Here is an 18,553-nt window from a genome sequence, read left to right on the forward strand (position 1 = left end):
GGAGAAAAGTACCTGTACCAATTGGCTAGACAGAGGGACCGAGCTGGGAAAGATGTGCAGCAGGTTAGGGTGATAAAGGATAAAGATGGAAACGTACTCCCAAGCGAGGAGAGTGTGTTGAGCAGATGGAAACAGTACTTTGAGAGGCTGATGAATGAAGAGAACGAGAGAGAGAGAAGGTTGGATGATGTGGAGATAGTCAATCAGGAAGTGCAATGGATTAGCAAGAAGGAAGTAAGGACAGCAATGAGAGGATGAAAAATGGAAAGGCTGTTGGTCGAGATGACATGTGGAAGAATGGAGGTGTTTAGGAGAGATGGCAGTGGAGTTTTTAACCAGATTGTTTAATGGAATCTTGGAAAGTGAGAAGATGGCTGAGGAGTGGAGAAGAACTGTACTGTTGTCGATATTTAAGAATAAGGGGGATGTGCAGGACTGTAGTAACTACAGGGGGATAAAATTGATGAGTCACAGCATGAAGTTATGAGAAAGAGTAGTGGAAGCTAGGTTAAGAATTGAGGTGATGATTAGTGAGCAGCAGTATGGTTTCATGCCAAGAAAGGGCACCACAAATGCGATCTTTGCTCTGAGGATGTTGACAGAGAAGTATAGAGAAGGCCAGAAGGAGTTGCATTGCGTCTTTGTGGACCTGGAGAAAGCATATGACAGGGTGCATCGAGAGGAGCTATGGTATTGTAAGAAGAAGTTGGGAGTGGCAGAGAAGAACATAAGAGTTGTACAGGATATGTCTGAGGGGAACGTGACAGTGGTGAAGTCTGCAGTAGGAGTGACGGATGCATTCAAGGTGGATTATATCAGGGATTGGCTCTGAGCCCTTTCTAATTTGCAATGGTGATGGACAAGTTGACAGACAAGATTAGACAGGAGTCCCCGTGGACTATGATGTTTGCTCATGACACTGTGATCTGTAGTGATAGTAGGGAGCAGGTTGAGGAGACCCTGGAGAAGTGGAGATATGCTCTGGAGAGGTGAGGAATGAATGTCAGTAGGAACAAGACAAAATACAGTACATGTGTGTAAATGAGGGGGAGGTCAGTGGAATGGTAAGGATGCAAGGAGTAGAGATAGCAAAGGTGGATGAGTTTAAATACTTGGGATCAACAGTACAGAATAATGGGGATTGTGGAAGAGAGGTGAAAAGGAGAGTGCAGGCAGGGTGGAATGGGTGGAGAAGAATTTCAGGAGTAATTTGTGACAGACAGGTATTACCAAGAATGAAAGGGAAGGCCTATAGGATGGTAGTGAGACCTGCTACGTATGTTATATGGGTTGGAGAAGGTGGCACTGACCAGAAAGCAGGAGACAGAGCTGGAGGTAGCAGAGTTAAAGATGTTAAGATTTACACTGGGTGTGACAAGGATGGATAGGACTAGAAATGAGTAGTACATTAGAGGGTCAGCTCAAGTTGGATGGTTGGGAGACAAAGTCAGCGAGGAAAGATTGAGTTGGTTTGGACATGTGCAGAGGAGAGATGCTGAGGATATTGGGAGAAGGATGTTAAGGATATACCTGTCAGATAAGAGGAAAATAGGAGAGCCTAAGAGAAGGTTTATGGATTTGGTGAGAGAGGACATGCAGGTGATGGGTGTAACAGAACAAGATGCAGAGGACAGAAAGATATGGAAGAAGATGATCCGCTGTGGCAAACCCTAATGGGAACAGCTTAAAGAAGAAGAAGAAGAAGATGCTCTAAGCACTAAACTACAATGACTGCATACAAATGACATAAAACAATCAATTCTGGTTGCATGTACATATTTACAAAATTAAACCGGTACGTTGGTGTATCTCTAACTCTAACCCACAAGTATTATTTAAATTTCATAGTAAAGTTATTTTATTTCAAGTAAATGAGTTAAATATTATCATACTCCCATACAAAAAGGAGCTCATTCATACATTCTTATAACTTGCTTATTTCACTAAATGGGTATAGAGTGTTAATGCCTATTCCAGTAACATTGGATATAAGGCAGAGACCAGTCCTAGATGGGGTGCTAAACCATAATAGCACACACTCACAGATGCACATTTCAAAATAAACACAAATATACTGCTAGATTATAATGGCCAATCACACTAGGTTTAAGGGGTATACCAGAACAAAGCACAAGTGAATACTAGAAGAAATTATCAAATAGTAATTTACAGAATACAAGTACACCATCAAACCTAATAAGGAATAAAGACAAATTTTACAATGTATACTTTATGTATTATCTTAGAGGTACTGAACAACGTTTTTCGCATTTCAGGTATTCTAAGATTTATACTTTCATTCCCATGCTTAACAAACATACCTTACAAATAAACTAAACTAAAATTTAATCAGCAGAAAAAGAAAGATGCAAGAATGTGCTTCTTTACATGAAAAATATGTCTGTTTGCATTCAAGTGAAGAAAAAGACTGAATACAAATATAATCAGTGTAACAATCTACTGTATCAAATAAGACACTCTTGTGTTTTCATTAAACAATGATAATTCTTCTGTATGCAATAATTGTAGCTATGAGACTAAAAGAAAATACATTTACAGTATACTGCTTGGAATGATGTAATTTATTCTGAATCAAAAAAAAAGAGCATATTTGATTTAAATATACAGGGCGGTCCAGATCTAATTATGCAGATCCAGATCGTCTAGATAATATTGACTTATGTGAGGATGATTCCAGTTCGGCGTGAAGAGGATTCTTCATGTTGTCAGTTTGCACACTTCTCAATGATCCGGGATTTTTCTGGTGATTTTCTATGTAATAAACTTAATAAGTTATAGCGTAATAAAAACTGCATAATTAGATCTGGACCACCCTATACAGCCAGTAACTATATTATATAACTTATGTGCCAGTCAGAACAGAAACTTGTATCCCATGATTTACAGATGAGACAGATTTCACATTATAAATTATGCTTGCAATTAACTTACATTATTTCATCTAACAGTACATCACTAGGAATATTAATAAAAAGGGCTCACATACATATGACCCTGATCTGAATAAGATATATAAAAATGGATGCACTGAGTTAGACTACTTACTGTGTTATATTAAAAAAAGCTGCGTATTTCATGGAGCGCCAAAGATATGGAAAATGTAAAGTCTCATTGCAATACACTTCACGTTGGCAATATGGAAATATACAATAAATGCAGGCTCAAGCTCAGAAAGGTTGGTAAATGGAGATAAAATGGTGACCAAGTAGAGCAGCAGTGTGATTCACAGTCCAAAGACATGCAGGTTAGGTGCACTGGGGATCCTAAATTGTCCCTAGCGTGTGCTTGGTGTGTGGGTGTGTGTGTGTGTGTGCGCGCCCTGCGGTGGGCTGGCACCCTGCCCGGGGTTTGTTTCCTGCCTTGCACTCTGTGTTGGCTGGGATTGGCTCCAGCAGACTAACGTGACCCTGTAGTTAGGATATAGCGGGTTGGATAAGGGATGGATTATTCTTGGTAATTATTTTTTAGAAAAACATATTTTTATTCCTGTTTCTCTTACACAGCAGAAAAGCATTGGTGTCTATCCATCATTTTGCAATATTGTACTTTATTACACTTACTAGCCATCCTGATAAGATTGTCTGTCTCTGCTACTGTAAAATATCCACATAAAATGATGTGACCACCTTCATACTTTACTGAAGGAATCATAAAATCTTGCTGCTAAGAGGTACTTAATATTCTACTTTCATACTAGCATTTAGGCCAAATTCTAATTTTCTAAACAACAAGAGTGTCTGCTACCTATACTGTAGATGTTGTTCAGCAAACTCATTGAAGGCAAGAACATTTTTCTTAAGCAAAGCATTTTTGCCACAGTCAAATAGTACAATGCTCTGGAAATGTTTAATCCTTGAAAAACTGTCATTGCAGTAATCTTCCCTAATCAGTTACCTTGTTGTATGGCAACTGAGTAAAAATGACTAGCTACATTCAGTCAGTGTGGTATTGTTTTTACATTTCTCCCTCTTCTTTATAATTGAGTACATTGAGCTTAGAGTGGTGTACAATTCATTTGCAAAACATTGGTACCTCTTCCTAGATTTGTGCTTCTCTGAGATCTCTGGTTACCTAAGAATTATGTGTTGTCTATAGAACAAAGTATTCCTTTCACAGTCTGTTTCATAATATTGTCCCCTGGAGAAATGGGTGCTTCTCCTCATAGATCAGTATATATCACATGATCCCATTACAGCTCATCAGTAAATGGTGTGGCATGTTGAGTGAATATATATAAGCAGACATGAAGGCACAAAGGGGATGAATCCTTTCTTAATGATAATTTTATGTACAAAGCTGAGAATATTTACCATTACAAGGAGGTACTTACAGCTTTATAGATCACCGATAAAAAAAAATCCCAACATATTTAAAAATCAAAATCTGAGACCAAATATGAAATAGCACTGTAAATACTGTATAAGTTAATAAATCATACACATTTTATAGCATATTCAGTCATTTAACTACAATAGCCTCCAAGTACCTTCCACTTTTGTATAGGGCTTCCATTTGTAGTACCAGCCTCTGAAAGGTTTGCTGTTATATTCTGCACACTGCTGAGCACGGAAATCCTCAATGTTGTTTTTGCATGCTTTTGTATTACACAGCTGGTATAAGCGACTGGAGCCTATACAGAATTTCCCACCATACTGTGGTCTGCAAAAGACAGAAGAAAGTAAAATAAGACTAGTAGCTAGAAACATACAAAATTATATGTATCAAATCTGAAATACATTGCCAAGATCTTTGTATATTAAGGGAAGTGCATCTGAGATTGATAAAAGGAAGGATGTTGATGCAGTACAGTTTGCTTAAAAGACTTAATCACCATCTTTCAAGAAAAATTTGTTACACTTAACTGTTACAGTAGATGAACAGTACTACGGAATATTTATTTTTTTTACAGATATTCCTATATTGTTATGTGGACAGCTACTGTTTAACACAATTTTTATTGAGGCTGACCATTGAATTTCATTTCTGACAATACTGATCTCTTAGGTCCAGATCCTGCTTCAGACATAACAGCTTACAACAGCATTGCAACATTGTGATCTTTTCATTTTTAAGCCTGATAAGTATATTACTGTGATACAGTGTATATGTTCTGAAAGGGTTGAACGGTGCGGAAAAAATACTTAAGCACACAGTGAAACCTAAGTGGACATAGGGAGAAAGAGACTGGGATCTATGAGGTAGCAAGGCTGAGCAACTCACAACTGTGTTATGTTAAGCAGACATTTCACTTCTTTATTACACAGAAGCTTTAGATATCACCAGAGTTGTGTCCACCTTATTTATCTGGGTTTGCAGCCAAGTTGTCCTCCTTGACTTTGTATAGTGATGTAATTCATTTTAACCCTTGTCACAATGAAGAATCTTTACTGAATAGTCCTTTGCATCACAAGCAAATACCGCCTCTTCTGTTTGGGTGTGCAGTATGTAAAAGTGATTTATTATTCTTTGTCTGCAACAAATTCAATTTGAATTTTACTTTTTATTGGCAGAATTAATTAAAAAGGCATACTTAAAATATAACATCAGTGATCATAATCTTTATTACAATGAATTTTAAGAAATTTAAATGGGTAACCTCTAATGTAAATATCATTTTAAACAAAAATATATCAAACAGGTTTAAACACTCTTCCTATATTTATTAAAAAGTTATTATTTTTACAATATATGGCATTTAGGTCATCTGCTTTGCTATCATTCTTCACTCCATCAGGCACTAGTTTTGGTAGTTTTTGGTATATGGGACAATGAGAAAAAATCTATTTGTTTTATGCTAAAACACAGGAAAAGCTGATTGTGCAATGAAAAACCTTGTTGCCAAAATTCTCACCTGTACTAAAAAATAAAAGAAGCTATCTTTGGAAAAAAAATCCAAGTCAAACATAGCAATATCCCCCAGTCTACAGTGGTGCTTTAACTTGATTTTACAGATATTATCTCAGTTTTATTCATCTACAGAACAGTTAAACTTTTTATAAGAGGAATGTTAGGCATGCTTCCATAATATAACCTCAAAGCAAATAACTTTGGTCAGCATTTTATTCACTGGATCAGTGCCAGTCTTTACTTTAATCATTCAGTGTTACAGCCGGTATAACTCTGGTTAGTTTGTATGCAGAAAGACTTGACTAATTGTACCGCATAAAATGTAAATATTTGCAGAAGACTCTGCCAGTATTTAACAGCTTGCCACTTTCTTTTGACTAATCACCAGTTACTAGAAAGCTATACTGTATTAAAAATATTGTCCTTATAGTTCTAATTTATTAAGATATCTTTAGATATATTCTTCTAGAATAACAATCAGCACTGAAGAATACGTCTGCTTTCATCTCACAACTTACAGTGCACATATTTTTAAACATTAAGGTTTTTGTTTGTAATATTCACTCACCTAAAGGATTGTTAGGAACACCATACTAATATGGTGTTTGACCCCCTTTCGCCTTCAGAACTGCCTTAATTCTACGTGGCATTGATTCAACAAGGTGCTGAAAGCATTCTTTAGAAATGTTGGCCCATATTGATAGGATAGCATCTTGCAGTTGATGGAGATTTGTGGGATGCACATCCAGGGCACGAAGCTCCCGTTCCACTACATCCAAAAGATGCTCTATTGGGTTGAGATCTGGTGACTGTGGGGGCCATTTTAGTACAGTGAACTCATTGTCATGTTCAAGAAACCAATTTGAAATGATTCAAGCTTTGTGACATGGTGCATTATCCTGCTGGAAGTAGCCATCAGAGGATGGGTACATTGTGGTCATGAAGGGATGGACATGGTCAGAAACAATGCTCAGGTAGCCCGTGGCATTTAAACGATGCCCAATGGGCACTAAGGGGCCTAAAGTGTGCCAAGAAAACATCCCCCACACCATTACACCACCACCACCAGCCTGCACAGTGGTAACAAGGCATGATGGATCCATGTTCTCAATCTGTTTATGCCAAATTCTGACTCTGCCATTTGAATGTCTCAACAGAAATCAAGACTCATCAGACCCGGCAACATTTTTCCAGTCTTCAACTGTCCAATTTTGGTGAGCTTGTGCAAATTGTAGCCTCTTTTTCCTATTTGTAGTGGAGATGAGTGGTACCCGGTGGGGTCTTCTGCTGTTGTAGCCCATCCGGCTCAAGGTTGTGCGTGTTGTGGCTCCACAAATGCTTTGCTGCATATCTCGGTTGTAACGAGTGGTTATTTCAGTCAAAGTTGCTCTTCTATCAGCTTGAATCAGTCAGCCCATTCTCCTCTGACCTCTAGCATCAACAAGGCATTTTCAGCCCACAGGACTGCCGCATACTGGATGTTTTTCCCTTTTCACACCATTCTTTGTAAACCCTAGAAATGGTTGTGTGTGAAAATCCCAGTAACTGAGCAGATTGTGAAATACTCAGACCGGCCCGTCTGGCACCAACAACCATGCTACACTCAAAATTGCTTAAATCACCTTTCTTTCCCATTCTGACATTCAGTTTGGAGTTCAGGAGATTGTCTTGACCAGGACCACACCCCTAAATGCATTGAAGCAACTGCCATGTGATTGGTTGATTAGATAATTGCATTAATGAGAAATTGTTCCAAATAATCCTTTAGGTGAGTGTATATATATATATATATATATATATATATATATATATATATATATATATATATATATATATATATATATTCTAGCTTTATTCAATAAGATTTAGTTTTCATATTCAAAATTTTACTGTCTAGTAATGTAAGAAAAACTGATATGTGTACTTTACTCTTCTGCGTAGTTTAGTTTGCAAAAAAGGGATAACTAAAAAAATCTACAATATTAGAAACTAGAGGTGTATCCCGGCTTCACTTTGGAAATTTCTTAAGGCAATGGGTCTCAGTTAATCACATATATTAGAAGTACTGTGTAACTAAGTACTTTTTTGTATACAATATTTGTAATTCTTTTCTGATCAATAAGAATGCACAATTTTACATGAAACTATATTACTTTGAATTAAAACAGGTTATCAGTAGTAATAATGGGAATTTTAAGTATATATGTTCACCTGCGGCGCAGTGGTAGCGCTGCTGCCTCGCAGTTAGGAGACCCGGATTCGCTTCCCGGGTCCTCCTTGCGTGGAGTTTGCATGTTCTCCCTGTGTCTGCGTGGGTTTCTTCCGGGCGCTCCGGTTTCCTCCCACAATCCAAAGACGTGCAGGTTAGGTGCATTGGCGATTCTCAATTGGCCCTAGTGTGTGCTTGGTGTGTGGGTGTGTTTGTGTGTGTCCTGTGGTGGGTTGGCACCCTGCCCAGGATTGGTTCCTGCCTTGTGCCCTGTGTTGGCTGGGATTGGCTCCAGCAGACCCCCGTGACCCTGTATTCGGATTCAGTGGGTTGGAAAATGGATGGATGTTCACCTGCCTACGTCCTATGCTTGCTGGGATAGGTTAAAGCTTCCCTGAAGCCCTGCTCAGGAAATGGCAAGTTTAGAAGATGGATGAATGGATTACTATTACTACTATGGTATGTTAACAATTTCATTTGTTTGCATTATTCACATAAGCATTGCTTTTCACGTTTTTTGTATATTTTGAGTGTTTTATTTGCTATAGACAGTCAATAAAGTTGTAACACCAAATGACGTTTGACACTTATTACAAAAAAGCAAAGACGTTTACAGATTGCACATTTAAGCCTTCCATGCAATTAATTAAATGTTTGAAATGCTTATATGCTAAAATGTCTACAAAGCATAGTGACATTTATTTGCCACACTTCCTTGAGCCAGGTGGCAAGGAATTGGATTAAGTGTTTTTGAGAATAGAATTACATATAAAAAGTAATGAACCTAATAATAATACGTGTCATGAGATTTTCAGTACATCACAACACAGTATGAGTTGGAGTTATATATGCTAGATGGCAGGTTTATAGCATAATTCACAATCTTCTCAATTTTTTTTAGCTGTTACATGTCTGTTACAGTCTATCCAGTAAATGTTTGAATGTAGTGTAAAAGACAAAATGTCAATATAAAGTTTGTTTAAACATTTAAGTATATAGTCTAAGCATTTCAGTATATTGTGTACTAGCTGTCCCCTATGTACTAGCTGTCCCCTATGGCAGTAGTGAAACAGGACAAACTTTAAAAGTCAATTTAACAAAATGTAATTCTGGGCAAGTGTAAGGCAGGTACGCTCCAATGTCAAAGGTTGGCACTGTATCTGATTGTGTTCAGCTCTGACGGGACAGCGTCCTCTTTGTGGGGAGAAGAGCACATGGCTCCCTTCAGCCTCTAACTCACTTTAACTGTAGGCAATCTATGATACTTAGCACAATGAGAGAACTTGAAAAATCAACCGAAATGTTCAAGCAAATTATAGAAAAAAATCCAATCTAAATCAGTTAAGTAGACCTCTCGTGAACAGTGGACAGACATACAGGCAGATGTTGGATTTTATATACATGAAACAAAATCTTAGTAGATAATGAAAGTGATTCAGCATATGGTGCATGTGCTTTAATATATAATGTAATTGTTTCAGTACACAGTGTAATTGTTTAAAAATTTGGTAAATGTGGGGTCCATGCATGCAGTTAAGGGTATAATAAACCAAGGTGCAGGGACTGGGTCCCCCTTGTTGTGACGTATGTGCATATGACTCAATTATCTTGCCTAGAAGTTTGACTGGCACTGTGTATTGTGTCCATCCCCTCTCTCTTCTGAGCTGGGATAGGGTCATTGGTTATGGCGTATTGTCTTGAGCCTAAGGAATCCAACTCCTGCTGTATTTCTCTCACCCTTCATGGCAGCTGGACTCGAGGTTTATAGCTCACCAGTGTGACTACATCTTACTTCAGCTTTGGTAAACCTTCCTTCTTCCACATCAGTGCTCTTGCTAAACATCATACTGTCTCTTTTCCCTTGAACACCTTCACTTAATTACTCGTCCATTAACACTACTGAAGAATGCCACTGTTGTACTGGCAGTGTTCAACTGGCAGCCACATCTGTCTGTGTTGAGCGGAAAAAAACATGGGGTGTCTTAACATGGTGCACTTGTTACATCATTATTATTGACAAATATCAAAAAATAAAAAAAACACATGTGAACTAATTTTCTTTTTTCTACAATGTTACCAAATTTAAATAAAACCAGTTTAAGTTTTTTGAGATTTTGGAGTATTTACTTTACCTATTGTACTTTTTTTTTAGCCCTAAATATTGATAAATCGAATTTTCTTAACAGATACCTGCTGACTTAGATGTACAATCCTGCCAAATTTCATTTTTTAGTGCTTTTGTTAATGGGTTAGTGAAGGGGTCAGACAAACTTTTCATTGTACTGTATATACAGTATATACTGTATACATATATATATACTGTACATATACAGGTGCATCTCAATAAATTAGAATATCATTGAAAAGTTATTTTTTTTCAGTAATTCAATTCAAAAAGTGAAACTCATATATTATATAGATTCATTACACACAGAATGATATATTTCAAGTGCTTATTTCTTTTCATTTTGCTGATTATGGCCTATAGGTGATAAAAACTCAAAATTCAGTATCTCAGAAAATTAGAATATTATATAAGACCAATAAAAAAAAAAGATTTTTAATACAGAAATGTTAGCCTACTGAAAAGTACGCCCATGTATGCATTCAATATTTGGTTGGGGCTCCTTTTGCATGAATATCTGCATCAATGCGGTGTGGCATGGACTCGAGCAGACTGTGGCACTGCCGAGGTGTTATGGAAGCCCAGGATGCTTTGATAGCGGCCTTCAGCTCATCTGCACTGTTGGGTCTGGTGTCTCTAATCTTCCTCTTGACAATTCAGGTCAGGCGAGTTTGCTGGCCAATCAAGCGCAGTGATATCATGGTCATTAAACCAGGTATTGGTACTTTTGGCAGTGTGGGCAAGTGCTCTAAAATTTCCTGGTAGATGGCTGTGCTGACTTTGGACTTGATAAAACACAGTTTTATTGCACAACAACTACACCTATGTACCATCTGGGCATAAAATGTAGAAGTGTAATTTTAACAGCATTTTTACACCACTAGTACAACAATTACTGTGGGCTTTATTAACACCTCTTTTATCAAAGGAAATCACCTTAGTATTCTATCTACTTACTTGGGGTTGTTGCATAGTCTTTCTCTGTACATGACACCTGTTCCACAAGTCCTAGAGCAATCAGACCATTCTGACCACTGAGACCACTGTCCATGCACTGCTTTAGGCCCATGGTCTCCAAATTTCACACACTGACCTCTCCGACACCACTATTGTTGTAAAATACAGAAAGTATCTTTTAGAACACTCAAATGGCATTTAGTGTTTTCAAAGAGTAAAAATAATACTTAAGAAAACTTCTCACTCACCATGTTGTGTCCACATAATGTACCTTCTGCTGCTGGCATAAACTTAGTTTCACACCTATGGCCTGATCTATGACACCACAGTGATTTGCATATATCCTACAAAACAAAAATATGATAAACATTTTTAATGTTGCTTCCAATTACTGTTTTGATCTCTTTAAATCACAGTTAATAATTTAGAACTAGAATTTACTCCACAAGAAAAATATTATCAAAATATTTGGCTCAAAAATTGTTTAAATGTTACAAATTGCAATTCAAAGTTAGATTAATATAAACAAAAATCTAACCATCTATGTTTTGCACATAACTAAAATTTGTAATAAATGTCTGTATTTTAGGCTGCATGGTGGCGCAGTGGTAGCGCTGCTGCCTCACAGTAAGGAGACCAAAGTTTGCTTCCTGGGTCCTCCCTGCGTGAACTTTGCACGTTCTCCCCGTGTCTGCATGGGTTTCCTCCCACAGTCCAAAGACATGCAGGTTAGGTGCACTGGTGATCTTAAATTGTCCTTGGTGTGTGTGTGTGTGTGTGTGTGTGTGCCCTGTGGTGGGTTGGTGCCCTGCCCAGGGTTTTTTCCTGTCTTTGCGCCCTGTGCTGGCTGGGATTGGCTCCAGCAGACCCCCATGACCCTGTGTTAGGATATAGCGGGTTGGATAATGACTGACTGTCTGTATTTTATTAGAGCTAAAGTCTCAGGTGATATATGGCATGCATGTAAAGTTGTATGAAGAAGTTTTAGAGGTATCTATAAACAGTAACTTGATGAAGTTTAAGTAATGCTCAACAATGAAAGCACAGCATATCACTTGAGATAAATGTTGGGGTCAGAAGTAGAAACTAGATACCTTAACAAAGTCCAAATTGCAAAGTTTTGCCTTTGAGCCAAACTGCCATTTACATTGCATGTCTGCATCATACAACTGTCCTGGGAGCTTGTCTGGAAATGTATACTTTCCAATTTGTTTCGGCTCATCAATAAGACATGAAGCTTGAGCTGTACTGTGAAAAAGCATATTACATTTTCAAAACAATAAATTAAAAATGAGCATTTTAGAAATATTTTGTCCTTTTGCATTATATTTATTTTTTAGTACAAGCTGTTTAAAGAAAGTGTTATTTTATTGTTTACATGCTTACAATAATGCATTATATAATGTAAATATGTGTTCATTTACAGTACTGCATAGTCTAATCCAAAATGGTGTAGTAAGTAAAATATAATTCTACATACTAGAAGTAATATACTCTACCCAAGATTGGATTAGCTGTTTTTAAATACCACAAATCATCCTCCACCTGAGATCACACTAGGAATAAGTTTGAACTAATGAGAAATTAATACTCAAAGCAACTGCTTTAACTTTGAATTCTAAATGCAAAAACTGAAAAATGAACTACATGTAGCATCATTTGAAGCACTCTTCTTTTTGAGTTTGACACCAAACAGCTAAGGCTTATATGAAGTACACATCACAAAAAGGAATTAAACGAACTGCTATAATATAATTATCATTGTATAGACAGTAGTTCACTAATTAGTACTATCTGTAAAATATCATATAAAATCTGACTGCTTCTCACTTGCAGATTTGGAGTGCTCTGACTTCCATGTGAATATATACTGTATATTTGTCTTATGAACGGGACAGGTTATGTGTCCACCACATCTTTTTTTTTTGCAAACTTTATATATGAAGTACATTCTAACCTACCCCTGCCATTGAAGAAAATTACAATTTTTGAAATTACTGTCTATTCAAAGCATCAGTTAACTGATTTGTACTGGTGGAGTTATTTCCCATAGCCCCATTGCATTACAGAAACAAGGAATCAAACCAGGTGAGCTGAAGAACTGCTTTAGTCCCCTACCTTATAGTCCTAAAGTGTTGTTATCATATCTGAGGCTTGCATCATCACTTACTATAAAACTGGCTGCATATCTAAAACACTGTGACCCATTCTTATACTTAAATTTATCATTATTGCTTCTGATACAACTGAAACCATCATCAGGTTCACAATTAGAACCCGCACTGATTCACAACCCCAAGGCAGTTTAGTCAAACCATTATAATAATTTAGACTATAAAAACACTTACACCCAATACCCCTTAAATTCTCTTTACTTGGCGAAGGAACTTCTACTTAAATCACTATTGTAAGAAAAGTAAAATATAGCCTCATGCATGCTATTTTTCAACCACCTCTAAACAAACTCTGGCCTTTGTGCTAAATGTCCTGTTGGACTGCATACTCAAACTAAGACTGTAGAGTCATTGCATCATGACACTGTTGCAATCCAATTTTTCCAAATGTTACTGGTATTTTCTCACAAATTAATTGGCAAGTAACCAGATGATTATGGATTGGGCTTACCTAAGAAATTTATTTAGATATTGACGACTGCAGGCTGACCAAAAGAAAACACCATTATTTCCAGCCAATGTTGGAGACATGATATTGCCTTCAGCTTTTCTGCATGCATTCCCTTCACCATCATGTACCATGCCAAAACTGGAAAATTCAGAAAGGGCAGAAACAAGACTAAATGTATTTACCAGCTTATGGATATCTGACAAAAAAAATATACCTGTAATTTTATAAAAACAGCTTGGGGTGACATTAAAAAACTTTAAACAACATTCCTTTTTTACTTAAAACATACAGTAAAAAATGTATTTGGGAGCAGCACAGTGCCAGCAGGTTTTTTATCTGATGTTCTAGTTTCGAAATCACACACAGTTATTTTCCGTTTGAAGAATGCACATTCTCCATGTGTCTGTACAGATTATGCTCCTCTGAGTATCTGGATTTCCTCCAACATCACAAATCTGCAGATTAGGTTGATTTCAAAATTCACCCAATATGAGTTTGAATGTTGGCTGTTTTAGATTAAGTGGGCTTGAGAATGTTTTGTTATTTCTTCAACCTAAGTTGAAATAAATCATGAAAGAATTTCAATCAGTTATACTGAGATTTAAACACTTAAGGTGTCTGTGCTGCACAATGTCATTCATGGTAAAGATAATACCTGGGAAGTTTACTTGTAGTGTACAGTATAGCAAAATGCTCCTAAAATTAGAAAATTGCAAGCAGCCTTGATCAGTGGCAATGAAGCCTGAGTACACTTTGTAATAATGCTACCACAAATATGATATGTCATATCTTTTTGGTATATTCATTATAAAATCATGCCATGCTGAATTTTCCCCATTTATGTTTTAATTTGTGTTTACAGAAGTTGAATGATTTCCTGTTTTGGAAAATTATGTTTCTCTTTTTCATTTGATTAAACATATGAAAATTACACTTAAAGGATCTATAGATAAGTCTATAGATACATGTTAATATTGTATTATCCAGATACTCTTTTCTTTATTTTATTTTGTACTTTATTTTAAATATGTCTATAAAAGAACGCAAAGCTCTAATCTTATAAAAAGAATTTTAGAAAGTTCTGACTTTTATTTTAGTTTGTTGGTAAAAGTATACAAACCCCTAATCTACAAACAAAGAATAAATGTAAGACTAGTAAGGAAAAGAGTACATCAAAAAAGAAAATCTGGGAAACCACCCACAAAACCCCCAGCTAAAAAATTAAAAGAGTTGATGAGATTACAATGTTCCCTGGGCTCCTTAAACACAACATTAATAAAGATAGTTCCCAGGTGATGGGAGGTTGTGAGAAAAAATACATACATACACACAAAATTAACAATACAAAACAGTAACAAATAATAACAACAAAAAATATGTGTACAGGAGCAGCAGTTTCATTAGCAGTTGTATGTTTGTAAACTGCCAATTTACTTTAATAATTAGTCTGAAAGACTGTTCTGCTGCAAGGATCCCAAAAATAATGGCTTTCTTTAAAGATCTGTCTAGAAAGTAATAATCCAATAACACAATCAATTGTAGGAAGAAAGGAAGTGAGAATTAAAATAACTTGTGGAGTCTGTAAAGAAAAACCTGTACATTGTGAAATTGGGAGTATCAATGATTATAGGTATACATCACAGCATCACCTATTTTAAAACAGTGCTTTTGTAAAATGTAAACAGCCCCAAGAAATGTAATATGTGGGCACGTGAAGATGCTAATAAAATATGAATAGCTTTGTATTTTGTGACTGCAGAAATAGGCTACATGGATCTTTTTTTTAACTGCCAGTGAAAATCAAATAATTTAATTGCCTTCTTTCATACAAAAGATTTTTGTGGTTTAAACAGAAAATGTAACCTATTCCCTAAACTTTAGGAAAATATATCACTGTATTTTTTTCTGGCTTGTCTTTAAACAAATTTAAAAAAAAAACTGTTAGAGGTAACATAATACTTTTATGCATTTTGTGAAAAATATAAAACATTAAAAGAAAATTTTTCAAGTAATATTCAGCACAAGTTTGTTTATTTGAGATATGCTTTCGTATTATTCCATTATAAATAACATAAAATGATTTACATACATACATATATACATACATACATATATACATACATACATATATGCATACATATATATATATATATATATATATATATATATATATATACTAGACATTAAGCCCATTACAATAACGGGCGCTAGAATAGAGGTGTATAAACATTAGTAGGAACAGTCTATATTAAATGGCAAGGGACCTTGACCTCATTCTGTTTGTTGTCTTAATTTTTTTTTGTCAAAAATATTTTTGCAAGAAGCCTAAAGTAAAATAATAATAACAATAAAATAGAAACGTATATAACAATACAGTAAGTATAATTAATATTGCCTTAGTGTAAAACTTTGTAACAATCTGTAATACACAATATCTGAAGAAGATATTTAGGAAAAATTTTGTATTTTTTTACCTCATGAAATGTTTCTATAAAATTTCATTATACAGTAGACAACATTTCTTGTAAATATTCTGTCTGAGTTTGGCAACAGTTTGCCTGGTTCAGGACCATCTACAACCTTGACAACAACATCTGGAAAACTTCTAACTATTGATAATGCAACATATAACTGACAATGGCTGAATACTGGTTCTGGCAATTAAATGCCAACTTTTTCTAAGGTTTGGTCTTCTGAGTCTTTCTCTTTTAGCGTTATTTCTAACGCTCATGTTCTTTTTCTTCAATCAATCTATTTGCTCGTATTTTTCTTTCTCTTTCAGCCTTTTTTTTTGTTGATGTTTACTTGTTGAGCTGACCACTTTTCCAGGAGATGCTGCTTATATAGGATCTGATTATTTGTGTCTTTTGTCCAAATTGACGTGTCTATTTTTTTTTGGGTGGCATGTTGTTAGTAGATACGTCCGTAATATTTTCTCTTACAGTAATACTGGCTTGTATGTGGCTGTAATACGCGTCACTGTATCGTGTGCCTTTAATTTTCTCTCGCAGTAATACTGGTTTGTATTTCCGTAAAATGCCTGTAATTTTCTCTTACAGTAATACTGGCTCTGATGTCTGTAATATCACTTTCATTTTCTGTCACAACAGTGGGCAATCAGCAGTGTGTCCCCAGCAACTGATGTACAGTGATCCCTCGCTATATCGCTCTTCGACTTTCGTGGCTTCACTCCATTGCGGATTTTAAATGTAAGCATATCTAAATATATATCACGGATTTTTCGCTGGTTCGCGGATTTCTGCGGACAATGGGTCATTTAATTTATGGTACATGCTTCCTCAGTTTGTTTGCCCAGTTGATTTCATACAAGGGACCCTATTGGTGGATGGCTGAGAAGCTACCCAATCAGAGCATGTATTACGTATTAAATAAAACTCCTCAATGATATACGATATGCTTCCCGCGCGGTGCTTCGCACGCTTAAAAGCTCTAAAAGCCGTATTGATTTTTGATTGTTTGCTTTTCTCTGTCTCTCTCACTCTCTCTGACATTCTCTGCTCCTGACGGAGGGGGTGTGAGCAGAGGGGCTATTTGCACAGAGGCTGTTTGCTTAGAAGATACGTACGCTCCTCTAAAAAATGCCAAAAGACTACCTTCACATTGATCCATTCATTGTGACCGCTTTATCGCTGTGCTACGCATACTTAAAAGCCCAACAGTCCTATTGATTTTTAATTGTTTACTTTTGTCTCTCTCTCTCTGACATTCCGCGCACTCCTTTGAAGAGGAAGATATGTTTGCATTCTTTTAATTGTGAGAAAGAACTGTCATCGCTGTCTTGTCATGGAGCACAGTTTAAACTTTTGACTAAAGGGTGTTATTTCATGTCTAGAGGGCTCTAATAATGTTAAAAAACGTATTTAGAAGGTCGTAAAGAGGTTTTCTATGCTCTAACTGCGAAAATATTAGATTTACAAAAAAAAAAAATTCCTACTTCGTGGAAATTCATTTATCTGTCTGGAGCGGATTAACTGCGATAAACGAGGGTTTACTGTATAACTGTGCGGAGAATATTTATAAATAATGTGGGAGAGTTTCTAAGGGCTTAAAATATATAAAAATAACCATACAAACATATGGTTTCTACTTCGCAGATTTTCACCTATCGCGGGGGGTTCTAGAACGCAACCCCCGCAATCGAGGAGGGATTACTGTAATGTGTGGAGTGCAGCTGATAATTGTGACTGTGTTGTTTCCCTAGCAAGTACTGTGCAGTTCCCCAGCAAGTATTTTAATTTGTGGTGGCATGGAGCTGATTATTGTATGTGTGGCGTCTCCCCAGCAACAGATTTTATATGAGCGGTCGCGACTACCGAATCACCACTCTCCCCAGCAATGACTTCCTTTATTTGCTTATCATGCCCGGCCGCGGGTAGGCTATTCACTGTGTGCCCAGCTTCCAGTGTGTGTGCGTCCACGGGGCCGTGCGCATGGGCGGGGCATGGTGCAATGTGCAGTTCGGCCCCGCGCATGTGCACTTCACCAGAAGACACACACACACACACACACGGACACCTGGACGTACACAGGGGTTTTATTAAAGAGGATATATATATATATACACACATATATATATATATACTGCTCAAAAAAATTAAAGGAACACTTTTTAATCAGAGTATAGCATCAAGTCAATGAAACTTCTGGGATATTGATTTGGTCAGTTAAGTAGCACAGGGGGTTGTTAATCAGTTTCAGCTGCTTTGCTGTTAATGAAATTAACAACAGGTGCACTAGAGGGGCAACAA

The 18,553-nt window shown here is 36.5% G+C and overlaps 1 protein-coding gene across 1 annotated transcript in view; it reads right to left on the minus strand.

The window, feature by feature from the left end:
• The window catches only part of adamts18 (ADAM metallopeptidase with thrombospondin type 1 motif, 18), a 160,398-nt gene that overhangs the window by 55,985 nt on the left and 85,860 nt on the right, over nt 1-18,553 (minus strand). The window contains 5 exon segments of the mRNA XM_039763116.1: nt 4,508-4,680; nt 11,160-11,308; nt 11,408-11,503; nt 12,254-12,407; nt 13,785-13,922. Coding sequence (XP_039619050.1) covers nt 4,508-4,680; nt 11,160-11,308; nt 11,408-11,503; nt 12,254-12,407; nt 13,785-13,922 — 710 coding nt within the window.

This window comes from Polypterus senegalus, chromosome 9 (assembly GCF_016835505.1).
Source record: "Polypterus senegalus isolate Bchr_013 chromosome 9, ASM1683550v1, whole genome shotgun sequence".
In the NCBI taxonomy this organism is placed as follows: Eukaryota; Metazoa; Chordata; class Cladistia; order Polypteriformes; family Polypteridae; genus Polypterus; species Polypterus senegalus.